At 43.7% G+C, this 21,147-nt stretch overlaps 1 protein-coding gene across 3 annotated transcripts in view; it reads right to left on the minus strand.

Annotated features, from left to right (window-relative positions):
* The window catches only part of IFNGR1 (interferon gamma receptor 1), a 37,801-nt gene extending 19,645 nt beyond the window's left edge, over positions 1-18,156 (minus strand). For 2 of the 3 annotated variants that reach the window (XR_005778422.1, XM_040429204.1), the window contains exons 1-2: positions 17,897-18,156; positions 7,696-7,810 (exon numbers count right to left, since the gene is read on the minus strand). Coding sequence is in view for 2 of the 3 variants with exons in the window: in XM_040429204.1 (XP_040285138.1) it covers positions 7,696-7,810; positions 17,897-17,993 (212 nt within the window). In the remaining variant the exon portion in view is untranslated. The remainder of the gene's footprint in view (positions 1-7,695; positions 7,811-17,896) is intronic. The other variant, XM_040429205.1, reaches the window with a different exon arrangement.
* Positions 18,157-21,147: the final 2,991 nt, after the last annotated feature.

Consider the following 21,147-nt stretch of genomic DNA (forward strand, 5'->3'; position numbering starts at 1 on the left):
TTGACTGAAATAACCACTCGTTACAATCGAGGTATGCTGCAAAGCATTTGTGAAGCCACAACACGCACAACCTTGAGGCGGATGGGCTACAACAGCAGAAGAACCCACTGGGTACCACTCATCTCCACTACAAATAGGACAAAGAGGCTACAATTTGCACGAGCTCACCAAAATTGGACTGTTGAAGACTGGAAAAATGTTGCCTGGTCTGATGAGTCTCGATTTCTGCTGAGACATTCAAATGGTAGAGTCCGAATTTGGCGTAAACAGAATGAGAACATGTATCCATCCTCTGATGGCTACTTCCAGCAGGATAATGCACCATGTCACAAAGCTCGAATCATTTCAAATTGGTTTCTTGAACATGACAATGAGTTCACTGTACTAAAATGGCCCCCACAGTCACCAGATCTCAACCCAATAGAGCATCTTTGGGATGTGGTGGAACGGGAGCTTCGTGCCCTGGATGTGCATCCCTCAAATCTCCATCAACTGCAAGATGCTATCCTAATCAATATGGGCCAACATTTCTAAAGAATGCTATCAGCACCTTGTTGAATCAATGCTACTTAGAATTTAGGCAGTTCTGAAGGCAAAAGGGGGTCCAACACCATATTAGTATGGTGTCCCTAATAATTCTTTAGGTGAGTGTATGTCACTTTATGTGGTAATAATTTTGGAATGCTTTTACTTAAGCGATTCTGAGATGGTTTTCTCGTGACACATTGTTCTTCTTGACAGTGGTAAATTGGAGTCAATATATTTTACCTTTATTCCTAATAAAAATCTAAAAGTTACTGAAAATTTTGACAAATTAGCAATTTTTGAAATTTGAATTTTTCTACTTTTAAGATGGATAGTGACACCTCATAAAATAGGTATTACTCAACATTCACCATATGTCTACTTTATGTTGGCATCATTTTGTAAGTCACTTTGAGGCGCTTACATAATAGAAACCACCCATAAACAACCCCGTTTTAAAAACTACACCCCCCAAATTATTCAAAAATAAGGGTTGTAGTTGAGCTGAAAGTTGAGTTTAACTTAGTTAACCTTTTAGGTGTTCCATAAAAATTTAAGGAAAATGGAGGTGAAATTTCAGAATGTCACTTTTTTTTTTGCAGATTCGCATTGACATTTTTCCCCCACTTTTGAAGAAAAAAGTACATCTTATAAAACAAAAAATACGGTAAATGTACTTTATTGGGATTTTATGTGATATACCAACAAAAAGTGGCAAGTATGTGCGAAGTGAAAAAAAAGATACATGGTTTTCAAAATTTTAATAAATGAAAATCTGGAAAGTGTGGTATGCATTTGTATTCAGCCCCCCTGAGTCAATACTTTTTAGGACCCCTTTTGCTGCAATTACACCTGCAAGTCTTTTGGGGTATGTCTCTGCCAGCTTTGCACATCTACAGGCTGCGATTTTTGGCCATTCTTCTTTGCAAAATAGCTCAAGCTCAGTCAGTGAACTGTCCGTGAACAGCAATTTCCAAGTCTTGACACAGATTCTCAATGGGAATTAGGTCAGAACTTGGACTGGGCCATTCTAATACATTAATATGCTTTGATCTAAACCATTCCATTGTAGCTCTGGCTGTATGTTTAGGGTCGTTGTCTTGTTGGAAGACGAACCTTCGCCGTAGTCTGAAGTCTTTTTGCAGCCTCTAATAGGTTTTCCTCCAGGATTGCCTTGTATTTATCTCACTCCATCTTTCCATCAACTCTGACCAGCTTCCCTGTCCCTGATGTACACTATTATTTTCCAAGTAGTACCTTGCATTTAGGCCAAAAAGTTCAATTTTGGTCTCATCTGACTAGAGCACCTTTTTTCACATGTTTTCTGTGTCCTCTACATGGCTTGTGTAAAACTGCAAATGGGACTTCTTATGGCTGGTTTTCAAAAATGGCTTTTTTCTTGCCACTAATCCATAAGGCCGTTGTTGTGACCGTTGTGTTCCGTTCCGAAAAATGGGGTTCCGTTGTTCAGTGATTCTTTTTTGTTTCCGTGTGTCTTCCTTGATTTTTGGAGGACCACCAGACATCAAGGAAAGTAAAAAAAAAAGTCTAAGTCAAGTTTGCCATGCAAATGATAGGAAAAAAACGGACCGGATGACAATCTTGTGTGCCTCCGCGTTTTTTCACGGTCCCATTGACTTGAATGGGTCCGCAAGCCGTTTTCCGTGAAAAAAAATATAGGACAGGTTATATTTTTTGACGGACTGGAACCACTGATCACGGACGACAAACGGTGCATTAGCCGAGTTTTCAACGGACCCATTGAAAGTTAATCGGTCCGCAGAAAATCACAAAAAAACGGAACAACGGACACGGAATAAAACAATGGTCGTGTGCATGAGGCCTAAAGGCCAGATTTGTGGAGTACATGACTTATAGTTGTCCTGTGGACAGATTCTCTGCAACTCCTCCACAGTGACCATGGGCCTCTTGGCTGCTTCTTTAATTAGTGCTCTCCTTGCCTGGAGTTGTGCCATACTCCCCCTATTTTCGGCTGATGGATTGAACAGTGCTTGGTGAGATGTTCAGAGCTTGGGATAGATTTACACTTCTCCACAACTTTATCCCTGACCTGTCTGGTGTGTTCCTTGGTTTTCATGATGCTGTTTAATCACTAATGTTTACTTACAAATCTCCCAGGCCTTCACAGAACAGCTATAGTTATACTGAGAATAAATTACACACCGATGGCCTCTATTTACTTATTAGGTTACTTCTGAAGGCAATTGGTTACACTGGAGTTTTTTTGGGGTATCAGAGTACAGGCAGCTGAATACCAATGTACGCCACACTTTTCAGATTTTTATTTATAAAAATTTTTTAAAATCATGTATCATTTTCTTTTCATTTCACACATACTTGCTACTTTGTGTTGGTCTATCACAAAAAAAAAAAAAAAAAAAAAAAAAAAAAATCGCAATAAATTACATCTAAGTTTGAGGGTGCAACGTGAAATTTTTTTGGAAAAGTTCAAGGGGTATCAATAATTTTTCAAGGCACTGTAAGTTATTTTAAAATTGCTTGAAACATCTGTAGATTTGATTGGTACTGAAATAGGAAGCAATAGCCATATAGCTTGAAGCTATCCATATTTGAGACTTTTGATAGATCCTGCCAGGTCTACTGTGATCCCTATATAGTTCCACCCTGTAAAATAGGGAGTGGATATTTTATCGCTGTCTGAGATGAGCACTGTGGAGGGGTGCGGAGGCTTCTCTGTGCTTCTACCATAGAGATGACGTTCTGCTAACAAACGTTATGGTATAAGCAAGGTAAAGTTTAATTCTGCTTTAAAACTTTATAATCTCAATCTGTGAGAGTGATGGGAACTTCTACATAAAGGGAAGATGTAATCATACATCCTCCAAGCCTGTTTGCAAGGAGGAGATATGTGAATAGACAAGCCATCAAAGTATCCAACGCATACATGTTAACCATTGAATATAATTTTATTATTAGTGTTAAAGGGGTTGTCCTGTTACTACAAGTTGAACTTATGTAATAGACTTTTACATCAACAAAAAAAGAACAAATGTAATGCAATTATCAGATTTTGTGTTCTATAGTAATAAAAGTAACTTTATTCCTCTGCTAGCCATTCCATTTACTCCACGATTACCATGGCTGGGACCTATAGTTCTCTGCATTTGTTAGGTTGAGCATACGCAGTTAGTGGCAGTCAGTGACAAGCTAATTCTGAACAAACAGCAGCGCTCACATGGACGAGTACTCATATTTATGTACCAATATTCTAGAGGCCGCCTCTGATTTTGGCTCACAATCACTGATGGAAATCACTGACCAAACACTGACTGTGTGAATGAGGCATTAGGCTTCATTCACATGTCCGTCAGATACCGGACTGGCATCCTGCTTAGTGCTGTACTGCGGTGATGGCACAAAGCGCACGGAGTCATAGCAACCAATGACGCCGTGCGCTCCTGCACTAAGCAGGATGCCAGTCCGGTATCTCATGGACCGTGTTCCACGGACGTGTGAGTGAAGCCTTATGCAGCGCACTTGTGTTTGATCACATTGGGCAACAGTTCTTCAGTGCACTCGTATCCATGTTCAGTGCGTTCATGGCATGCCGCTCCCCCATCCCCCCCTTGGTGGAAACAGCCCTTCCCCTTACTTGCTGTTCCAGGCAATCCTCATTTCAAGAAACTTCTAAACTAGCTCTAATGCTGGCTTTACACAAGTGCATGCCGCCCATGAGATCTGGCCTGTGTGCCGGCCAATGTTCCTGACACAGCCTCACTCCTGTGAACTGGAGAACACGGCACGATAGTGTACTATAATGTTGTGCGCTCTGGTTCACAGGAGTGATTCCACGCTGGGAACATTGGCCTGCACATGTGGATCATATGTTCATGGGAAGTCGGCCTAAGGGTCCATTTAGACATCTGTGTGTTAAAATACAGACACCGGCAATGTGCATTCCGCATTTTGCTGACACTAAATAGAATATGCCTAATCTTGTCCGCAATTTTTTCGGCAACAGAAATCCGGACCCGGAGGTGCGGGTCCGCATTTCCGGATCTGGGCAGCACATCGTGCGGCCCCATAAAAATTAATGGGTCCGCAATTCAGTTTCCGCAAAATGCGGAACAGAATTGCGGACGTGTGAATGGACACTAAGACCTAGTCTAAAGGTTTATTGAAATGGCAATTGCATGAAACTGCAAGTAAGGGGAAGCGCCAGTTTCAGTGAGGGAGGGAAAGCTCCACTGTAGGGTGGAGTAGGGCATACCAGGCCAGGTTACTAATTCTATAAACAGGACCAGCTTTCCACTGAGGACAGAAAAAAAAAAAAAGGGGGCTACCTCACAGAAGTTTACGCTACAGATCATGCGTAGTCTAGTCATTGAGGTTCTTTTCAGCACGTGAGGGAAGATAAGGAGTGAGTTGCAGGCTCAAACGGGAGATACACAGATGGACTGCAAGATAAATGGACACAGTATGTATGAGTATTCATGTATGGGTTCTTCTTGTGTCGCACGTTACTTTGCACAACCCTTTAAGTTCTGTTTCATTATTTTTTTTTTTACATTGGAGGTAGATGTCAACCAGACGTACAGTGGCGGAAATAATTATTTGACCCCTCACTGATTTTGTAAGTTTGTCCAATGACAAAGAAATGAAAAGTCTCAGAACAGTATCATTTCAATGGTAGGTTTATTTAACAGTGGCAGATAGCACATCAAAAGGAAAATCGAAAAAATAACTTTAAATAAAAGATAGCAACTGATTTGCATTTCATTGAGTGAAATAAGTATTTGAACCCCTACCAACCATTAAGAGTTCTGGCTCCCACAGAGTGGTTAGACACTTCTACTCAATTAGTCACCCTCATTAAGGACACCTGTCTTAACTAGTCACCTGTATAAAAGACACCTGTCCACAGAATCAATCAAGCAGACTCCAAACTCTCCAACATGGGAAAGACCAAAGAGCTGTCCAAGGATGTCAGAGACAAAATTGTAGACCTGCACAAGGCTGGAATGGGCTACAAAACCATTAGCAAGAAGCTGGGAGAGAAGGTGACAACTGTTGGTGCGATTGTTCGAAAATGGAAGGAGCACAAAATGACCATCAATCGACCTCGCTCTGGGGCTCCACGCAAGATCTCACCTCGTGGGGTGTCAATGGTTCTGAGAAAGGTGAAAAAGCATCCTAGAACTACACGGGAGGAGTTAGTTAATGACCTCAAATTAGCAGGGACCACAGTCACCAAGAAAACCATTGGAAACACATTACACCGCAATGGATTAAAATCCTGCAGGGCTCGCAAGGTCCCCCTGCTCAGGAAGGCACATGTGCAGGCCCGTCTGAAGTTTGCCAATGAACACCTGAATGATTCAGAGAGTGACTGGGAGAAGGTGCTGTGGTCTGATGAGACCAAAATAGAGCTCTTTGGCATTAACTCAACTCGCTGTGTTTGGAGGAAGAAAAATGCTGCCTATGACCCCCAAAACACCGTCCCCACCGTCAAGCATGGGGGTGGAAACATTTTGCTTTGGGGGTGTTTTTCTGCTAAGGGCACAGGACAACTTATTCGCATAAACGGGAAAATGGACGGAGCCATGTATCGTGAAATCCTGAGCGACAACCTCCTTCCCTCTGCCAGGAAACTGAAAATGGGTCGTGGATGGGTGTTCCAGCACGACAATGACCCAAAACATACAGCAAAGGCAACAAAGGAGTGGCTCAAGAAGAAGCACATTAAGGTCATGGAGTGGCCTAGTCAGTCTCCGGACCTTAATCCAATCGAAAACCTATGGAGGGAGCTCAAGCTCAGAGTTGCACAGAGACAGCCTCGAAACCTTAGGGATTTAGAGATGATCTGCAAAGAGGAGTGGACCAACATTCCTCCTAAAATGTGCGCAAACTTGGTCATCAATTACAAGAAACGTTTGACCTCTGTGCTTGCAAACAAGGGTTTTTCCACCAAGTATTAAGTCTTTTTTTGTTAGAGGGTTCAAATACTTATTTCACTCAATGAAATGCAAATCAGTTGCTATCTTTTATTTAAAGTTATTTTTTCGATTTTCCTTTTGATGTGCTATCTGCCACTGTTACAATAAACCTACCATTGAAATGATACTGTTCTGAGACTTTTCATTTCTTTGTCATTGGACAAACTTACAAAATCAGTGAGGGGTCAAATAATTATTTCCGCCACTGTATATCTCAGATGTATGCCACAGTAAAAGCTGGCATATATTGTCGGCTATAAAAAAAAAATTCTAACTACTGCATGGTATATTTAACACTTTATTGCCATACACTGGGTGATTGTTAGCTCATGGATAGCTTTTGTGGCACAACCACCAAATGTAAAAGGTGAATAGACTTCTATTCTAGAGCTTTTATACAGAAATAATATATAATAAAGGGAATATGTCACCTCCCCTAGCCCTACATGAATCATATTGCTTCCCCTGACTCTAGATTGCTAATTTGTATGATGATACTCACCTTGTTCTCCCACAAAGTGCAGCTAGAATACATTAAGCCGCATCTTGGTCCAACTAACTTTTAACTAAGACCTGAGTATGAAACCCAAGTCTTTAGTAAAATGTCTCTTGTTTATGACTAGTGTTGAGCGAACTTCTGTTTTAAGTTCTGCGTCTAAAGTTCGGCTTCCGGTTAGCGAAGAATCCCGATATGGATTCCGAATTCCGTTGTGGTCCGTGGTAGCGGAATCAATAATCGTCTATTATTGATTCCGCTACCACGGACCCCAACGGAATTCGGAATCCATATCGGGATTCTTCGCTAACCGGAAGCCGAACTTTAGACGCAGAACTTAAAACAGAAGTTCGCTCAACACTATTTATGACCTGTTCCTGGCTGTGGCTTCAAAAACCTTAACATAGAAACCCAGACTTCTAGAAAAGGTTGAGTTAATAGACAGGAGTCACCTTTTCATCTTGTTATCCATCCGTCAGGGAGGAGAGCATTCATCTCGTACTATGAAGGACTTCGCACTATCGTATATTACATCTGCCCTGTGTGTGATCAGTCCATCATCACAAGATGCTTTGCCCAAAAGAAGCCAAATCTGGGCAAATCCTCTCACTCTTATGTATAATAATAATAATAATAATAATAATAATAATAATAATAACAAAAACAACAACAATCATCTTTTAAAACATCCCTTACTTGTAATACCTGTACTCTACTTGAAAATAAGGGGTGACTGAAGAGACGTTGTATTCCCAGTATAACGTACTATTAAAGTTATATGATTTCTTCATCAAGTTAAAAGGAATTTGAACTGGAAAAAGAAAAAGAAAAAAAGAAAGAATTAGTTTCATGTTAACAAGTATAAGTACATAATAGACATCAACAACCTATCAGACATCTATTAAAAAGAAGACGACCATGTTGCACAGCCAAACCAGTTCCAAATTCGAAGGCCAGACACTCGATTACTTATGAATTTTGCTGACGGATCAAAAAAATGATTTTGTGATATACATAATGTCACAAGCAGCACAATGAATATTGCCAGCTTTCAGTCTAACATACGTGTAACACAGCGGTCACGTACCTCTTCCCACGTCACACAAGATGCATTAAGGATCTAACAGAGCAAATACTGGTGTACTGCTATGCAATGTAATTGTATATAATAACAGGGTAGAGGGCACTGTATTCCCTAAAATAGTACACACTACTCAACACGCATCAGGAAATTCCTGCCATCGAGCGTCAGGTGGGTGGTACCGAGCACTCAGTGTCAATGGCTGAAGTGGTACCGCCCACCTAACTAGTTTTTTTTTTCTTTATTTGGAGTTTTTTTTAAAATTATTTTCTTTTACACTATTGTATTAAAATTCCCATCTCCCTGCCACTAGGCGTGGCTAAGCAAGTCCGAGAGCCACGGCTTTCGGGCGCTGGAAGGAATGGCATTGATAGTGGATAAATGGGAGAGGCTACAAGAAAAAGAAAACCAGAGTCATGGAAGATGTGGCTGCAAAGGCATGCAGCCTGCTGGAGTACTAAGGATGTGACCGGTCCGCCAGCGCTGATGCCCCAGGGAATATTGGCTGGATGTACTCTGTACTTTAAATCAGCACATGTGAGGTTATCTTGCTACCAGGGGTATATGAGGATCATACAGGTTTTCTCTACTTAGCACATTTACAAGTGGCATACAAAGTCAGTGAGCGCTCAGTAGGCATCACAAGCTGCATTACCATTGACCTCAAGATGCGCCATGATTAGTATGCCGCCATGGCTCTGAGGTAAACCACTACGCTTTAAGCACAATCTCAGAACTTTGTCACACTAACCATAACGCCTCTTCCTAGCAAGGTGTTAACTGTGGTCATCACAGTGCAGAGTTACTGAAGAAGTGTGAAATAGAGGAAAGTGAAACAATAGGTGGTAATAGTCATTGTTGTGGGTTTTGGAGTGAAGCCATTGTGGTTTCACAAAAGCTAGAAATGAACGGCAAAAATAAACTGAATAAAGACGTGTCTACGGCGGCTGTCGGTCTGTGGGAACCTCTGCTCAGGTCTCCTCTACACATTTTTTTTTTAGCGCATCAATAACAGGAAACATCACAGGAAGCTGCAACTGTTGGTGCAGTTTTTAGTAAAAATCGAGGACTTTTCTCCTTGACAAAAAAAAAAACTGCCTCCCACCCTCATAGATCTTTTGCTTGAGGATACTCCAAAGGTTCTCAATAGGGTTGAGGTCAGGGGAGGATGGTGGCCACACCATGAGTTCCCCTCTTATGCACATATCAGCCAATGACTCAGAGGTATTCTTTGACCTCATGCACACGACCGTTCCATTTTTTGCAGTCCGCAAAACACGGAAGCCATCCGCAGTTGAACGGGCGAAACGGAACGGGCGGCCCATTGTAGAAATGCCTATTCTTGTCCGCAAAACGGACAAGAATAGGACAGGTCATATTTTTTTTTGCGGGGCCACAAAACGGAGGGCTGTCCGCATCTTTTGCGGCCTCATTGAAGTGAATGGGTCCGCACCCGAGCCGCAAAAAACGCGGCTCGGATGCGGACCAGAACAACAGTCATGTGCATGAGGCCTTTGCAGCATGAGATGGTGCCTTGCTATAGATGAAGATGAATTTGCTACAGAAGGCACGGTTCTTCTTTTTGTACCATGAAAGAAAGTGGTCAGTCAGAAACTCTATAGGGGGTCATTTATTAAACAGAATTACACCTATATTAGGTGTATTTCTGGCGAAGATTGTGACGCAAAGGTCTAGCAGCTCTCTCCCCATGATTCTGACCAAAAACATGCCACCTCCTTGCTGACGTCGCAGCCTTGTTAGGACATGGTGGCCATCCACTACTCCATCCATCTGGACCATCCAGGGTTGCACGGCACTCATCAGTAAAAAAAAGACTTTGATAATTATTCTTCATGGAGGGCCCACTGCAACCATTTCTGCTTGTGAGCATTGGTTGGGGGTGGCTGAATAGTAGGTTTATGAACTGCAAACCTCTGGAGGATCCTACATCTTGAGGTTCGCGGGCCTCAAGAGGCACCAGCAGCTTCAAAATACCAGTTTGCTGCTTTGTAATGGCATTTTAGCGGCAGCTCTCTTAGGCTACATGCACACGAACTTATGTGTTTTGCGGTCCGCAAATTGCGGATCCACACAAAAACGGATGACATCCGTATGCCATCCGTTTTTTTTTTACGGATCCACTGTAACAATGCCTAAAACAGACAAGAATAGGACATGTTTTATTTTTTTTGCGGGGCTACGGAACGGACATACTGATGCGGACAGCACGTGGTGTGTTGTCTGCATTTTTTGCGGACCCATTGAAATGAATGGGTCTGCATCCTATCCGCAAGAAAAACGGCACGGACACAAAATACACTCATGTGCATGTAGCCTTAGGCCTTATGCACACGAACGTATTTTGTTTCCGTGTCCGTTTCGTTTTTTTCTCTGTTTTAGGCATTGTTACAATGGATTTGCAAAAGAAATTAATAAAAAATAAAAAAAATCTGTTGCCCAGCAAAAAAAAACATAGCATGTCCTATTCTTATCTGTTTTGCGGACAAGAATAGGCATTTCTACAATGTGCCGCCCGTTCCGTTCTGCAAATTGCGGAAGGCACACAGGCGGACCGTAAAAAACGGCATGGTAGTGTGCATGAGGCCTAAGGCCTCATGCACACGGCCGTTGTTTGGGTCCGTATTCGAGCCGCCGTTTTGGCGGCTCAGATGCGGACCCATTCACTTCAATGGGGCCGCAAAAGATGCGGACAGCACTCCGTGTGCTGTCCGCATCCGTTGCTCCGTTCCGCAAAAAAAAAATATATGTCCTATTCTTGTCTGCAAAACGGACAAGAATAGGCAGTTATATCAATGGCCGCCAGTTCGTTCCGAAAATTGCGGAAGGCACACGGACAGCTTTCATTTTTTGCGGATCCGCGGTTTGCGGACCGCAAAAAACGGCACGGTCGTGTGCATGTAGCCTTATTCAGATGAATTTGTCTGGCAGAAGCCTTCCTCATTATATCTTTATCTGCACAAATCTGTCTGAGCTCTGAATCGGCCACAGATCTTTTCACAGTTAAAAGGTAAAGTGGTTGTGTCACTTCAGCAAATAGCATTTACTTTGTACAGAAAGTCAATACAAGTACATGGTTACGACTAGGGATAGACCGATTATCGGTTTGGCCGATATTATCGGCCGATATTGAGGATTTTGAACGTTATCGGCATCTATTTTGCCGATATACCGATAACGTATTGGGAACACAGAACGCGCTGCTCTCAGCGCGTTCTGTGTTCCCTCCGCAGCACAGGGGAGAAGGAAGCAGTGTCTCCTCCCCCTGTGCTGCTGCTGCCAATGACAGAAGAGAAGACAAGAGGAGGGGAGGGGCTGTGGCCGCTGCGCCACCAATGAAGATAAGCCTTTCATTCATTCATTCATATACAGGAGGCGGGAGCTGGCTGCAGAATCACATAGCCGGCTCCCGACCTCTATGAGCGATAGCTGCGATCCGCGGTAGTTAACTCCTCAGGTGCCGCGGATCGCAGCTACCGCTCATAGAGGTCGAGAGCCGGCTATGTGATTCTGCAGCCAGCTCCCGCCTCCTGTATATGAATGAATGAAAGGCTTATCTTCATTGGTGGCGCAGTGCGCCCCCCCCCAAGCCCCCCAGTATTAATCATTAGTGGCGCAGTGCGCCCCCCACCCCAATCCCGGCCAATAGTAAAAACATTGGTGGCGCAGTGCGCCCCCCCCCCCACCCCCCCACCCCCCCCAGTATTACTCATTGGTGGCAGTGGCCACAGGGTCCCCTCTCCCCTGCTCCTCCGATCGGAGCCCCAGCAGTGTAAGCCTGGGGCTCCGATCGGTTACCATGGCAGCCAGGACGCTATTGAAGCCCTGGCTGCCATGTTCAGCTCCTTGCTGCTGTGTGCACTATGCACAGAGCAGCAGGGACAGTGTGAGATCCTATTCACCCTGATAGAGCTCTATCAGGGGGAATAGGACAAGGGTTCTAGTCCCTAAGGGGGCTAAAAGTTAGTAAAAAAAAAAAATACACATTAACAATAAACATATTAATTTTCAGCAGATTTGTGTAGGAATTTTTTTTTTTTTCAAAAATGAAAATTCCCAGAATATCGGTATAAATTATCGGCTATCGGCCTGAAAGTTCACAAATTATCGGTATCGGCCCTAAAAAATCAATATCGGTCGATCCCTAATAATTTCTCTTTATAGCATGGCCATGCAGATTCTTTCAGCGGAGGTTTCAGCAGAGTGTCCGATATACCAGACGCGTTTCGGGATGATTCCACATCCCTTCCTCAGTGGTCAACAGGTGTCCCTTTCTTTCCTTTAATTACTCCTTCTAGGGACACACGCCTTTAGATTTACCTTTCTTCACACCTTATGGACATTATTGTATGTGCACTATCCTGATATCAGGAAGAATTTTTTCTATCACCAAAATTTTTTTATCATCACTAAGTTTTTTTCACCTTTTATTTTAGGATACCATTGGAGAACTATTTATGCTGAGCTACTATTTCTTCCATTGTTTACATTGAATGCTATTTGCGACAATCCTAACCGTGTCATATATATGGTCGACCATTTAGCTTTATGTGCTATTGTATTTTTATCAATTGTATTTTATATTGAATATGTATTATTATTTTTAATGAAGGAATATATTAAATCTGAGTAATTGCTACAGAGTGAGTGCTCGCTTCCATTACTATTTTGCCATATCTATTACATTGAGGCGGGGTGTCCTCATTTTTTAGCTTGTAGCACCGTACCACCCGCTAACAACAGTGAGCCACTTCATTTAATTGACTATGAACCATCATTTACCCCAGTTTCTGGCATAAAAGATAGTAAAGCCTTCGGGCGGCATGAGGTCATGCCCCTTCTACCCAAGTCCTGCCCACTTTTTCTCCCCATTTTTAAAAAGGTGCGAGAAAAGCCACAAATCATGGCGCAAATATGAAGTGTCCCCTAATTTGCAAGTTTTGGGTGTAAACTGTTTGCGTTATATTTTGCACATACCGTGGATACCATGACACAGACTTAGCTTCTTTTCACACAAAAAAAATGAAACAAAACATGAAATATGTAAAGGGATTTTTTTTTTTTTTTTTTACTTTTATGGGCTCATGAACGTATTTTTGGCCCGCATTTTTTGTGGGTCAGTTGCAGACCCATTCACTTTAATGGGAAAATATAGAACACGCCCTATTATTGTCCGCATTATGCACACAGCTGGTATCCGTGTTTTGCAGATCCGCAATGCTTGAGCCCTAAGACTATATATACACACACACACACACAAGGTAGAATACAGCAGCTGCAAACTTCTCCAACAAGCATGGAATACAGCTGCGTTTCCTCCTGGGTGTAGGAAGTGCAAGACATTGTGTCGCAATAAGGGAACTTCCTGACCTGGACGGTTTTCATATCCGTCAGCTCTGGGACAGTTACCAAGCTTTTACAGAGTATGTATAGTTAACCTTCCTCTACTAGCAATTCATCTTTTTTAGCACAAGGCTTTCAAACCCTTTGTATAAAGCTCCCTACATTGGGCATATAGGACTCTCTGCTCCACCATATGCTATACTGCGAGGGACGTATTCTCCCCTAAAAGCTAGAGTGGAGAGAAGAATAGCTCCTTAATCTGAAAGGAGATGCAACATGCTGTGATCTTCTCTGCTGAATTTGCACAGAAAAATCATGGTAGGCCTTCATATGTAAGCAGAGGTATAAAGAGGTAGAGTAAGGCACTTTGCGCCTCAAAAGGTGTCCTACTACTAAGCGAAATAGGAGGCGTTATATTCAGAGTTATTCCAAGATTTGCAACTCTGGATCTCCTTAACTAAGACCTAAGACCATATGTGGCAGAATGATGGCCATTTCTTAGGCTCCCAGACGTATGGCAAACCCAAAGACACCTCAAGATTGTGCTTATTGAGGAGCCATGTCCCTCTGCAAAACACTGCTTCTTTGGTCATTACTGACTGGAGGATCTAAGGCCCCTTTCACACGGGCGAGTATTCCGCGTGGATGCGATGTGAACGCATTGCACCCGCACTGAATACCGACCCATTCATTTCTATGGGGCTGTTCAGATGAGCGGTGATTTTCACGCATCACTTGTGCGTTGGGTGAAAATCGCTGCATGCTCTATATTCTGCGTTTTTCACGCAACGCAGGCCCCATAGAAGTGAATGGGGTTGCGTGAAAATCGCAAGCATCTGCAAGCAAGTGCGGATGCGGTGCGATTTTCACGCATGGTTGCTAGGAGACGATCGGTTATAAGGGGAAATAATAGCATTCTGAATACAGAATGCATAGTAAAACAGCGCTGGAGGGGTTAAAAAAATATAAAGTAAAAATGTAACTCACCTTAGTCCACTTGCTCGCGCAGTCCGGCATCTCCTTCTGTCTCCTTTGCTGAACAGGACCTGTGGTGACGTCACTCCGGTCACCACATGATCTTTTACCATGGTGATGGATCATGTGATGACCGGAGTGACGTCACCACAGCGCTAGTTTACTTTGCATTCTGTATTCAGAATGCTATTATTTTCCCTTATAACCATGTTATAAGGGAAAATAATACAATCTACAGAACACCGATCCCAAGCCCGAACTTCTGTGAAGAAGTTCGGGTTATGGTACCAAACATGCGCGATTTTTCTCACGCGAGTGCAAAACGCATTACAATGTTTTGCACTTGCGCAGAAAAATTGCGCGTGTTCCCGCAACGCACCCGCACACTTTCCCGCAACGCCCGTCTGAAAGAGGCCTAAGAAGTTAAACGTCGTTTGGAGTTAACCCCAGGTTACAGCTGACACCTAAGCGTGTGCCATAGATTTACGGAGTGGTCCAGGAAGAAGTTAATGGAAAGTACACATAGTAATGAACCAATATAGAATTTTACTCTTGTGTCGCTGAAGAACAAGGAAGTCACAGGACCCAAGAATCCAGCACCCGATTTATCGCCAACTAAACACGATAATGAGGAAGTAGAGAGCAGATGTTACACAACCAAAACGAGAAATAGCCCGACTCCTGGTAACTAAAAAGGAACATAAAGGCCAAGCGCACAAATGTGAAACACAGTACAGGGCAGCCCAGCTATTAACAGATCATAGCAACACAAGGCATGCTGCCAGTGCGTGCCAACATATGCCAATGCCCACGGCCTCAAGCACATGGTGTCCTTGTGGCTCTATATACAGTATTTTATTAATTTTATTAAAGGGGGTTATCTGATTTCAGAAACATCGCCCCCCCCACCCCATGTGCTGGGCCCTTCACAGGTAGTATACTTACCCCGCTCCCCATGCCACTCCTGGTCCCCGTACCGCTGCTTCTCCCTGCACACCGGAGAGGGAAGGGGTTGGGTCAGCAGCCGATGGCAGGCGGGGATGAGCCTCCCTAGCGTCACCCGCGATGCTAGGGAGGCACGTCCCCGTCTGCCATTGGCTGCTACCCCTTTCCCCCGATACTAGATGTTTTCACCAGTGTGCAGGGAAAAGCAGCAGCGGCGATGCGGGGTAAGTATATTACCGGTGAGGGCACAGCAAATGGGGGGGGGGGGGGGAAATGTATCTGAAATCGGATAACCCCCTAAACTTATATAGCGCTACTATATTCCGGAGCACTTTACAGACATTAGCATCAGGCGGTCCCTATCAGTATGTCTTTAGACTGTATCAGGCTGGGGCTACACGGCGAAGTTGATCTCAAGACACATCACATGGCTAAAGATCATCACAACTAATGTAATTGAACTGTGTAGCGACCTGCAACTCGCTGCGACACAACAGTTGCAAGGATTCAACTGCGTTGCCATTTCTTCCAAGTGGAGATCTGCCATCTCCGCAACCTGGGGTCGCAATGAGATCCCATTCACTTACATTAGTAACTCTTGTTTTTTTTTTTTTTTATTATTTACAGTATTATGTCACATACAAAGAGGGAACCCCCTGCTCTACCATACAGTATTATATCACATACACAGAGGGGATCTCCTTCTATACCATACAGTATTGTGTCACATACACAGAGGGATCTCCTTCTATACCATACAGTATTATATCACATACACAGAGGGATCTCCTTCTATACCATACAGTATTACGTCACATACACAGAGGGGATCTCCTTCTCTACCATACAGTATTGTGTCACATACACAGAGGGGATCTCCTTCTATACCATACAGTATTATGTCACATACACAGAGGGGATCTCCTTCTATACCATACAGTATTATGTCACATACACAGAGGGGATCTCCTTCTATACCATACAGTATTGTGTCACATACACAGAGGGATCTCCTTCTATACCATACAGTATTATATCACATACACAGAGGGGATCTCCTTCTCTACCATACAGTATTGTGTCACATACACAGAGGGGATCTCCTTCTATACCATACAGTATTATGTCACATACACAGAGGGATCTCCTTCTATACCATACAGTATTGTGTCACATACACAGAGGGGATCTCCTTCTCTACCATACAGTATTATGTCACATACACAGAGGGGATCTCCTTCTATACCATACAGTATTGTGTCACATACACAGAGGGGATCTCCTTCTATACCATACAGTATTATATCACATACACAGAGGGGATCTCCTTCTATACCATACAGTATTGTGTCACATACACAGAGGGGATCTCCTTCTATACCATACAGTATTATGTCACATACACAGAGGGGATCTCCTTCTATACCATACAGTATTATGTCACATACACAGAGGGGATCTCCTTCTATACCATACAGTATTGTGTCACATACACAGAGGGGATCTCCTTCTATACCATACAGTATTATGTCACATACACAGAGGGGATCTCCTTCTATACCATACAGTATTATGTCACATACACAGAGGGATCTCCTTCTATACCATACAGTATTGTGTCATATACACAGAGGAGATCTCCTTCTATACCATACAGTATTGTGTCACATACACAGAGGGGATCTCCTTCTATACCATACAGTATTACGTCACATACACAGAGGGGATCTCCTTCTATACCATACAGTATTACGTCACATACACAGAGGGGATCTCCTTCTATACCATACAGTATTGTGTCATATACACAGAGGGATCTCCTTCTATACCATACAGTATTATGTCACATACACAGAGGGGATCTCCTTCTATACCATACAGTATTACGTCACATACACAGAGGGGATCTCCTTCTATACCATACAGTATTGTGTCATATACACAGAGGGATCTCCTTCTATACCATACAGTATTATGTCACATACACAGAGGGGATCTCCTTCTATACCATACAGTATTATGTCACATACACAGAGGGGATCTCCTTCTATACCATACAGTATTATGTCACATACACAGAGGGGATCTCCTTCTATACCATACAGTATTATGTCACATACACAGAGGGGATCTCCTTCTATACCATACAGTATGACGTCACATACACAGAGGGGATCTCCTTCTATACCATACAGTATGACGTCACATACACAGAGGGGATCTCCTTCTATACCATACAGTATGACGTCACATACACGGAGGTAATATCTTTCCATATTAGACTATGCAAACATCATACTACATGTGACACCTCTCTGTACACTGGGCACATACATGCCCTGGGCACACAGTAACATATGGTTGGAGCACAATGTAGACATGGCAGTAACGTGTGCCAGCACTCAGGCCTGAGAACGTGACGCATGTCGCCAGTAGGATGCAGGACATGATAAAGGCACAGGCTTGACGCACACTACTCCCTAGTTACAGGAACTGCTGGCACGTACCCACCGGGCACTGCGGTCTGGAGATTACCTTGGGTGGTTGCGCTCTCCAGGGTGGGCCCAGCCACAGCCGCTAGTGCTGTGAGAGCAGACAGGAGCGGCAGGGTGCTATGTAGGATGGCTTCCATGTCTGACAAGGGCTTTATACTTTAGGAAAAACCAGCGTAATAGAGAACCTTAGAAACGCCCTCATCCCATGGAATACCAGGGTAGTGACTAGAAGGAGTTGCTCCGGGCAGGTATGATGTCATGGGAAGAGGCGGAGTCTCGTCAGGGGCTGCAGGGAGGAGGAATGATGGTTGTGTCTAAACTCCAAACACCAAACGGACCTGGTTCTTTTGCAGTATAGGAAATAGCCAGGTCTCTAAGAGCTGTCTAAACTCCAGACACGGCACGGACCTTTTAGCCCCCTAGTGGACGGGTCCGGAACAGAGCTAGTGTTTAGCCAGCTCAAAGTGATTTGGCTAAACTCCAGACACGGTGCGGACCTCTCAGCCCCCTGGTGGTCAGGTCCGGAACTATGATGGGATTTAGCAGATTCAAAGTGAATTGGCTAAACTCCATACTCTGTAAGGACCTTCTTAACCCTTTGTGGTATGTGATCCATTACAATTAATTTTGCCAAATAAAGTTGAACAGATGAGTGGTAGAAAATCTCTTTTTTATTTTTAATCCTTATAAGGCCTCCTGCAGAAGACCGGATGGTTTTGCGGTCCGTTTTAAAAGGATCCGTTTTTACATTTTTTTTGTTTCAGTACTGTCTCAGCTTCCGTTCCGTTTTTCCGTTTGGTTTGCGTTTTTTGAGGAACGGAAACGGAAACAAGGCATATACAGTAATTACATTCTAAAATTCGGCTGGGCATAACATTTTCAATAGACGGTTCCGCAAAGAAATGGAACAAATACGGAAAACATACGGATACATTCTGTATCCGTTCATTTTACAGCCCCATTGACTTGAATGGAGCCACGGGACATGATTTGCGGGCAATAATATTACCTGTTCTATATTTGAACTGAAAAACGGAAACTGAATGCATACGGAGTACATTCCGTTTTTTTGCGGACCCATTGAAATGAATGGTTCCATATATGGAATTGAAAAAGCGTTCTGCCAAACGGAAACAATAAACATTTGTGTGCAGGAGGCCTAAATGTTTAATATCACCATAAAACATGAATCCGTATCATGGACGCACTTCACCCCGAGTCCTGTGAGAACAGGGTCTGAGCTCAGATGATGCTGCAGAGGAGCCTCTAATCATGGAGAAATGTCCACCGTCCAGTGTCCGAGAAAACTAAAGTATCGGCTCAAATTTTCTACTCATCAAGAGTTATCTGTGAAATGTTCCCATCAAAGTATTCAGATTGCAATACTCTGGCGGTAACCTGTGATTTCACCGTCATCATGGTCAAAGGAAAGCTCAGCATGTGGCCCCATCAGATCTCCTGCTGGTGAGGTCCTCTTCAGGTATGGAGTTTAGCCTGCTCACAGTGAACTGTCTATTTCCCATACACCAGACGGACCTTTTCTATGTGTTATCTACAGAGAGGTTCTCCTGCTGGTGAGGTCCTCTTCAGACATGGAGTTTAGCCTGCTCACAGTGTACTGTCTATTTCCCATACACCAGACGGACCTTTTCTATGTGTTATATACAGAGAGGTTCTCCTGCTGGTGAGGTCCTCTTCAGGCATGGAGTTTAGCCTGCTCACAGTGTACTGTCTATTTCCCATACACCAGACGGACCTTTTCTATGTGTTATATACAGAGAAGTTCTCCTGCTGGTGAGGTCCTCTTCAGACATGGAGTTTAGCCTGCTCACAGTGGACTGTCTATTTCCCATACACCAGACGGACCTTTTCTATGTGTTATATACAGAGAGGTTCTCCTACTGGTGAGGTCCTCTTCAGGTATGGAGTTTAGCCTGCTCACAGTGAACTGTCTATTTCCCATACACCAGACGGACCTTTTCTATGTGTTATATACAGAGAAGTTTTCCTGCTGCTGAGGTCCTCTTCAGACATGGAGTTTAGCCTGCTCACAGTGGACTGTCTATTTCCCATACACCAGACGGACCTTTTATATGTGTTATATACAGAGAGGTTCTCCTGCTGGTGAGGTCCTCTTCAGCCTGCTCACAGTGAACTGTCTATTTCCCATACACCAGACGGACCTTTTCTATGTGTTATATACAGAGAGGTTCTCCTGCTGGTGAGGTCCTCTTCAGACATGGAGTTCAGCCTGCTCACAGTGAACTGTCTATTTCCCATACACCAGACGGACCTTTTCTATGTGCTATATACAGAGAGGTTCTCCTGCTGGTGAGGTCCTCTTCAGACATGGAGTTTAGCCTGCTCACAGTGAACGGTCTATTTCCCATACACCAGACGGACCTTTTCTATGTGTTATATACAGAGAGGTCCTCCTGCTGGTGAGGTCCTCTTCAGACATGGAGTTTAGCCTGCTCACAGTGAACGGTCTATTTCCCATACACCAGACGGACCTTTTCTATGTGTTATATACAGAGAGGTCCTCCTGCTGGTGAGGTCCTCTTCAGACATGGAGTTCAGCCTGCTCACAGTGAACGGTCTATTTCCCATACACCAGACGGACCTTTTCTATGTGTTATATACAGAGAGGTCCTCCTGCTGGTGAGGTCCTCTTCAGGTATGGAGTTTAGCCTGCTCACTGTGTACTGTCTATTTCCCATACACCAGACGGCAATACAGGTGCAGAAGATGTCTGGCCTTGCAGTTGTAGTAGCAGTTGGTTGTAGCAGTGACAGTGTGGAACATGACGGACAAGGTGCAGGAGATGTTGTCTGGCTGTGGTGGGTTTGCAGTGCCGGCAGGAGTGGACATGTTACTAGTGGACGAACCTAGAAATGATTTTCCTTTGCCAAACATTTGCTAACCAAATCTACCTCTGTCTACCACACACAATTTTTTCCAGAAACAGTTGCTTTACACCCACATTTTTCACTTTCACAAGAGGTAACAGGACAAAATGCACCCCACATGATGTATAGCCGCACTGCAGGCTTCAGAGTGGAAGGAGCACCATATGGCGGTTAGGAGAGAGGATTTAGCTGGAATGGTAATTGGGAGCTATGTCGCATATGAAGACACCCAGAGGTGGCCCTAGAGTGGAAACACCTAAAAGTGACCCCATTCCAGAATATACATCCCCGTACAAACATTTTAAGTGGTGGAAAGGGTACTTTTTACCAAACAGGAGTCTCACAGAAGGCAGAAATACTAGAGAGAGGATTTCGAAGCACA

Source organism: Bufo bufo, chromosome 4 (assembly GCF_905171765.1).
Source record: "Bufo bufo chromosome 4, aBufBuf1.1, whole genome shotgun sequence".
NCBI lineage: Eukaryota > Metazoa > Chordata > Amphibia > Anura > Bufonidae > Bufo > Bufo bufo.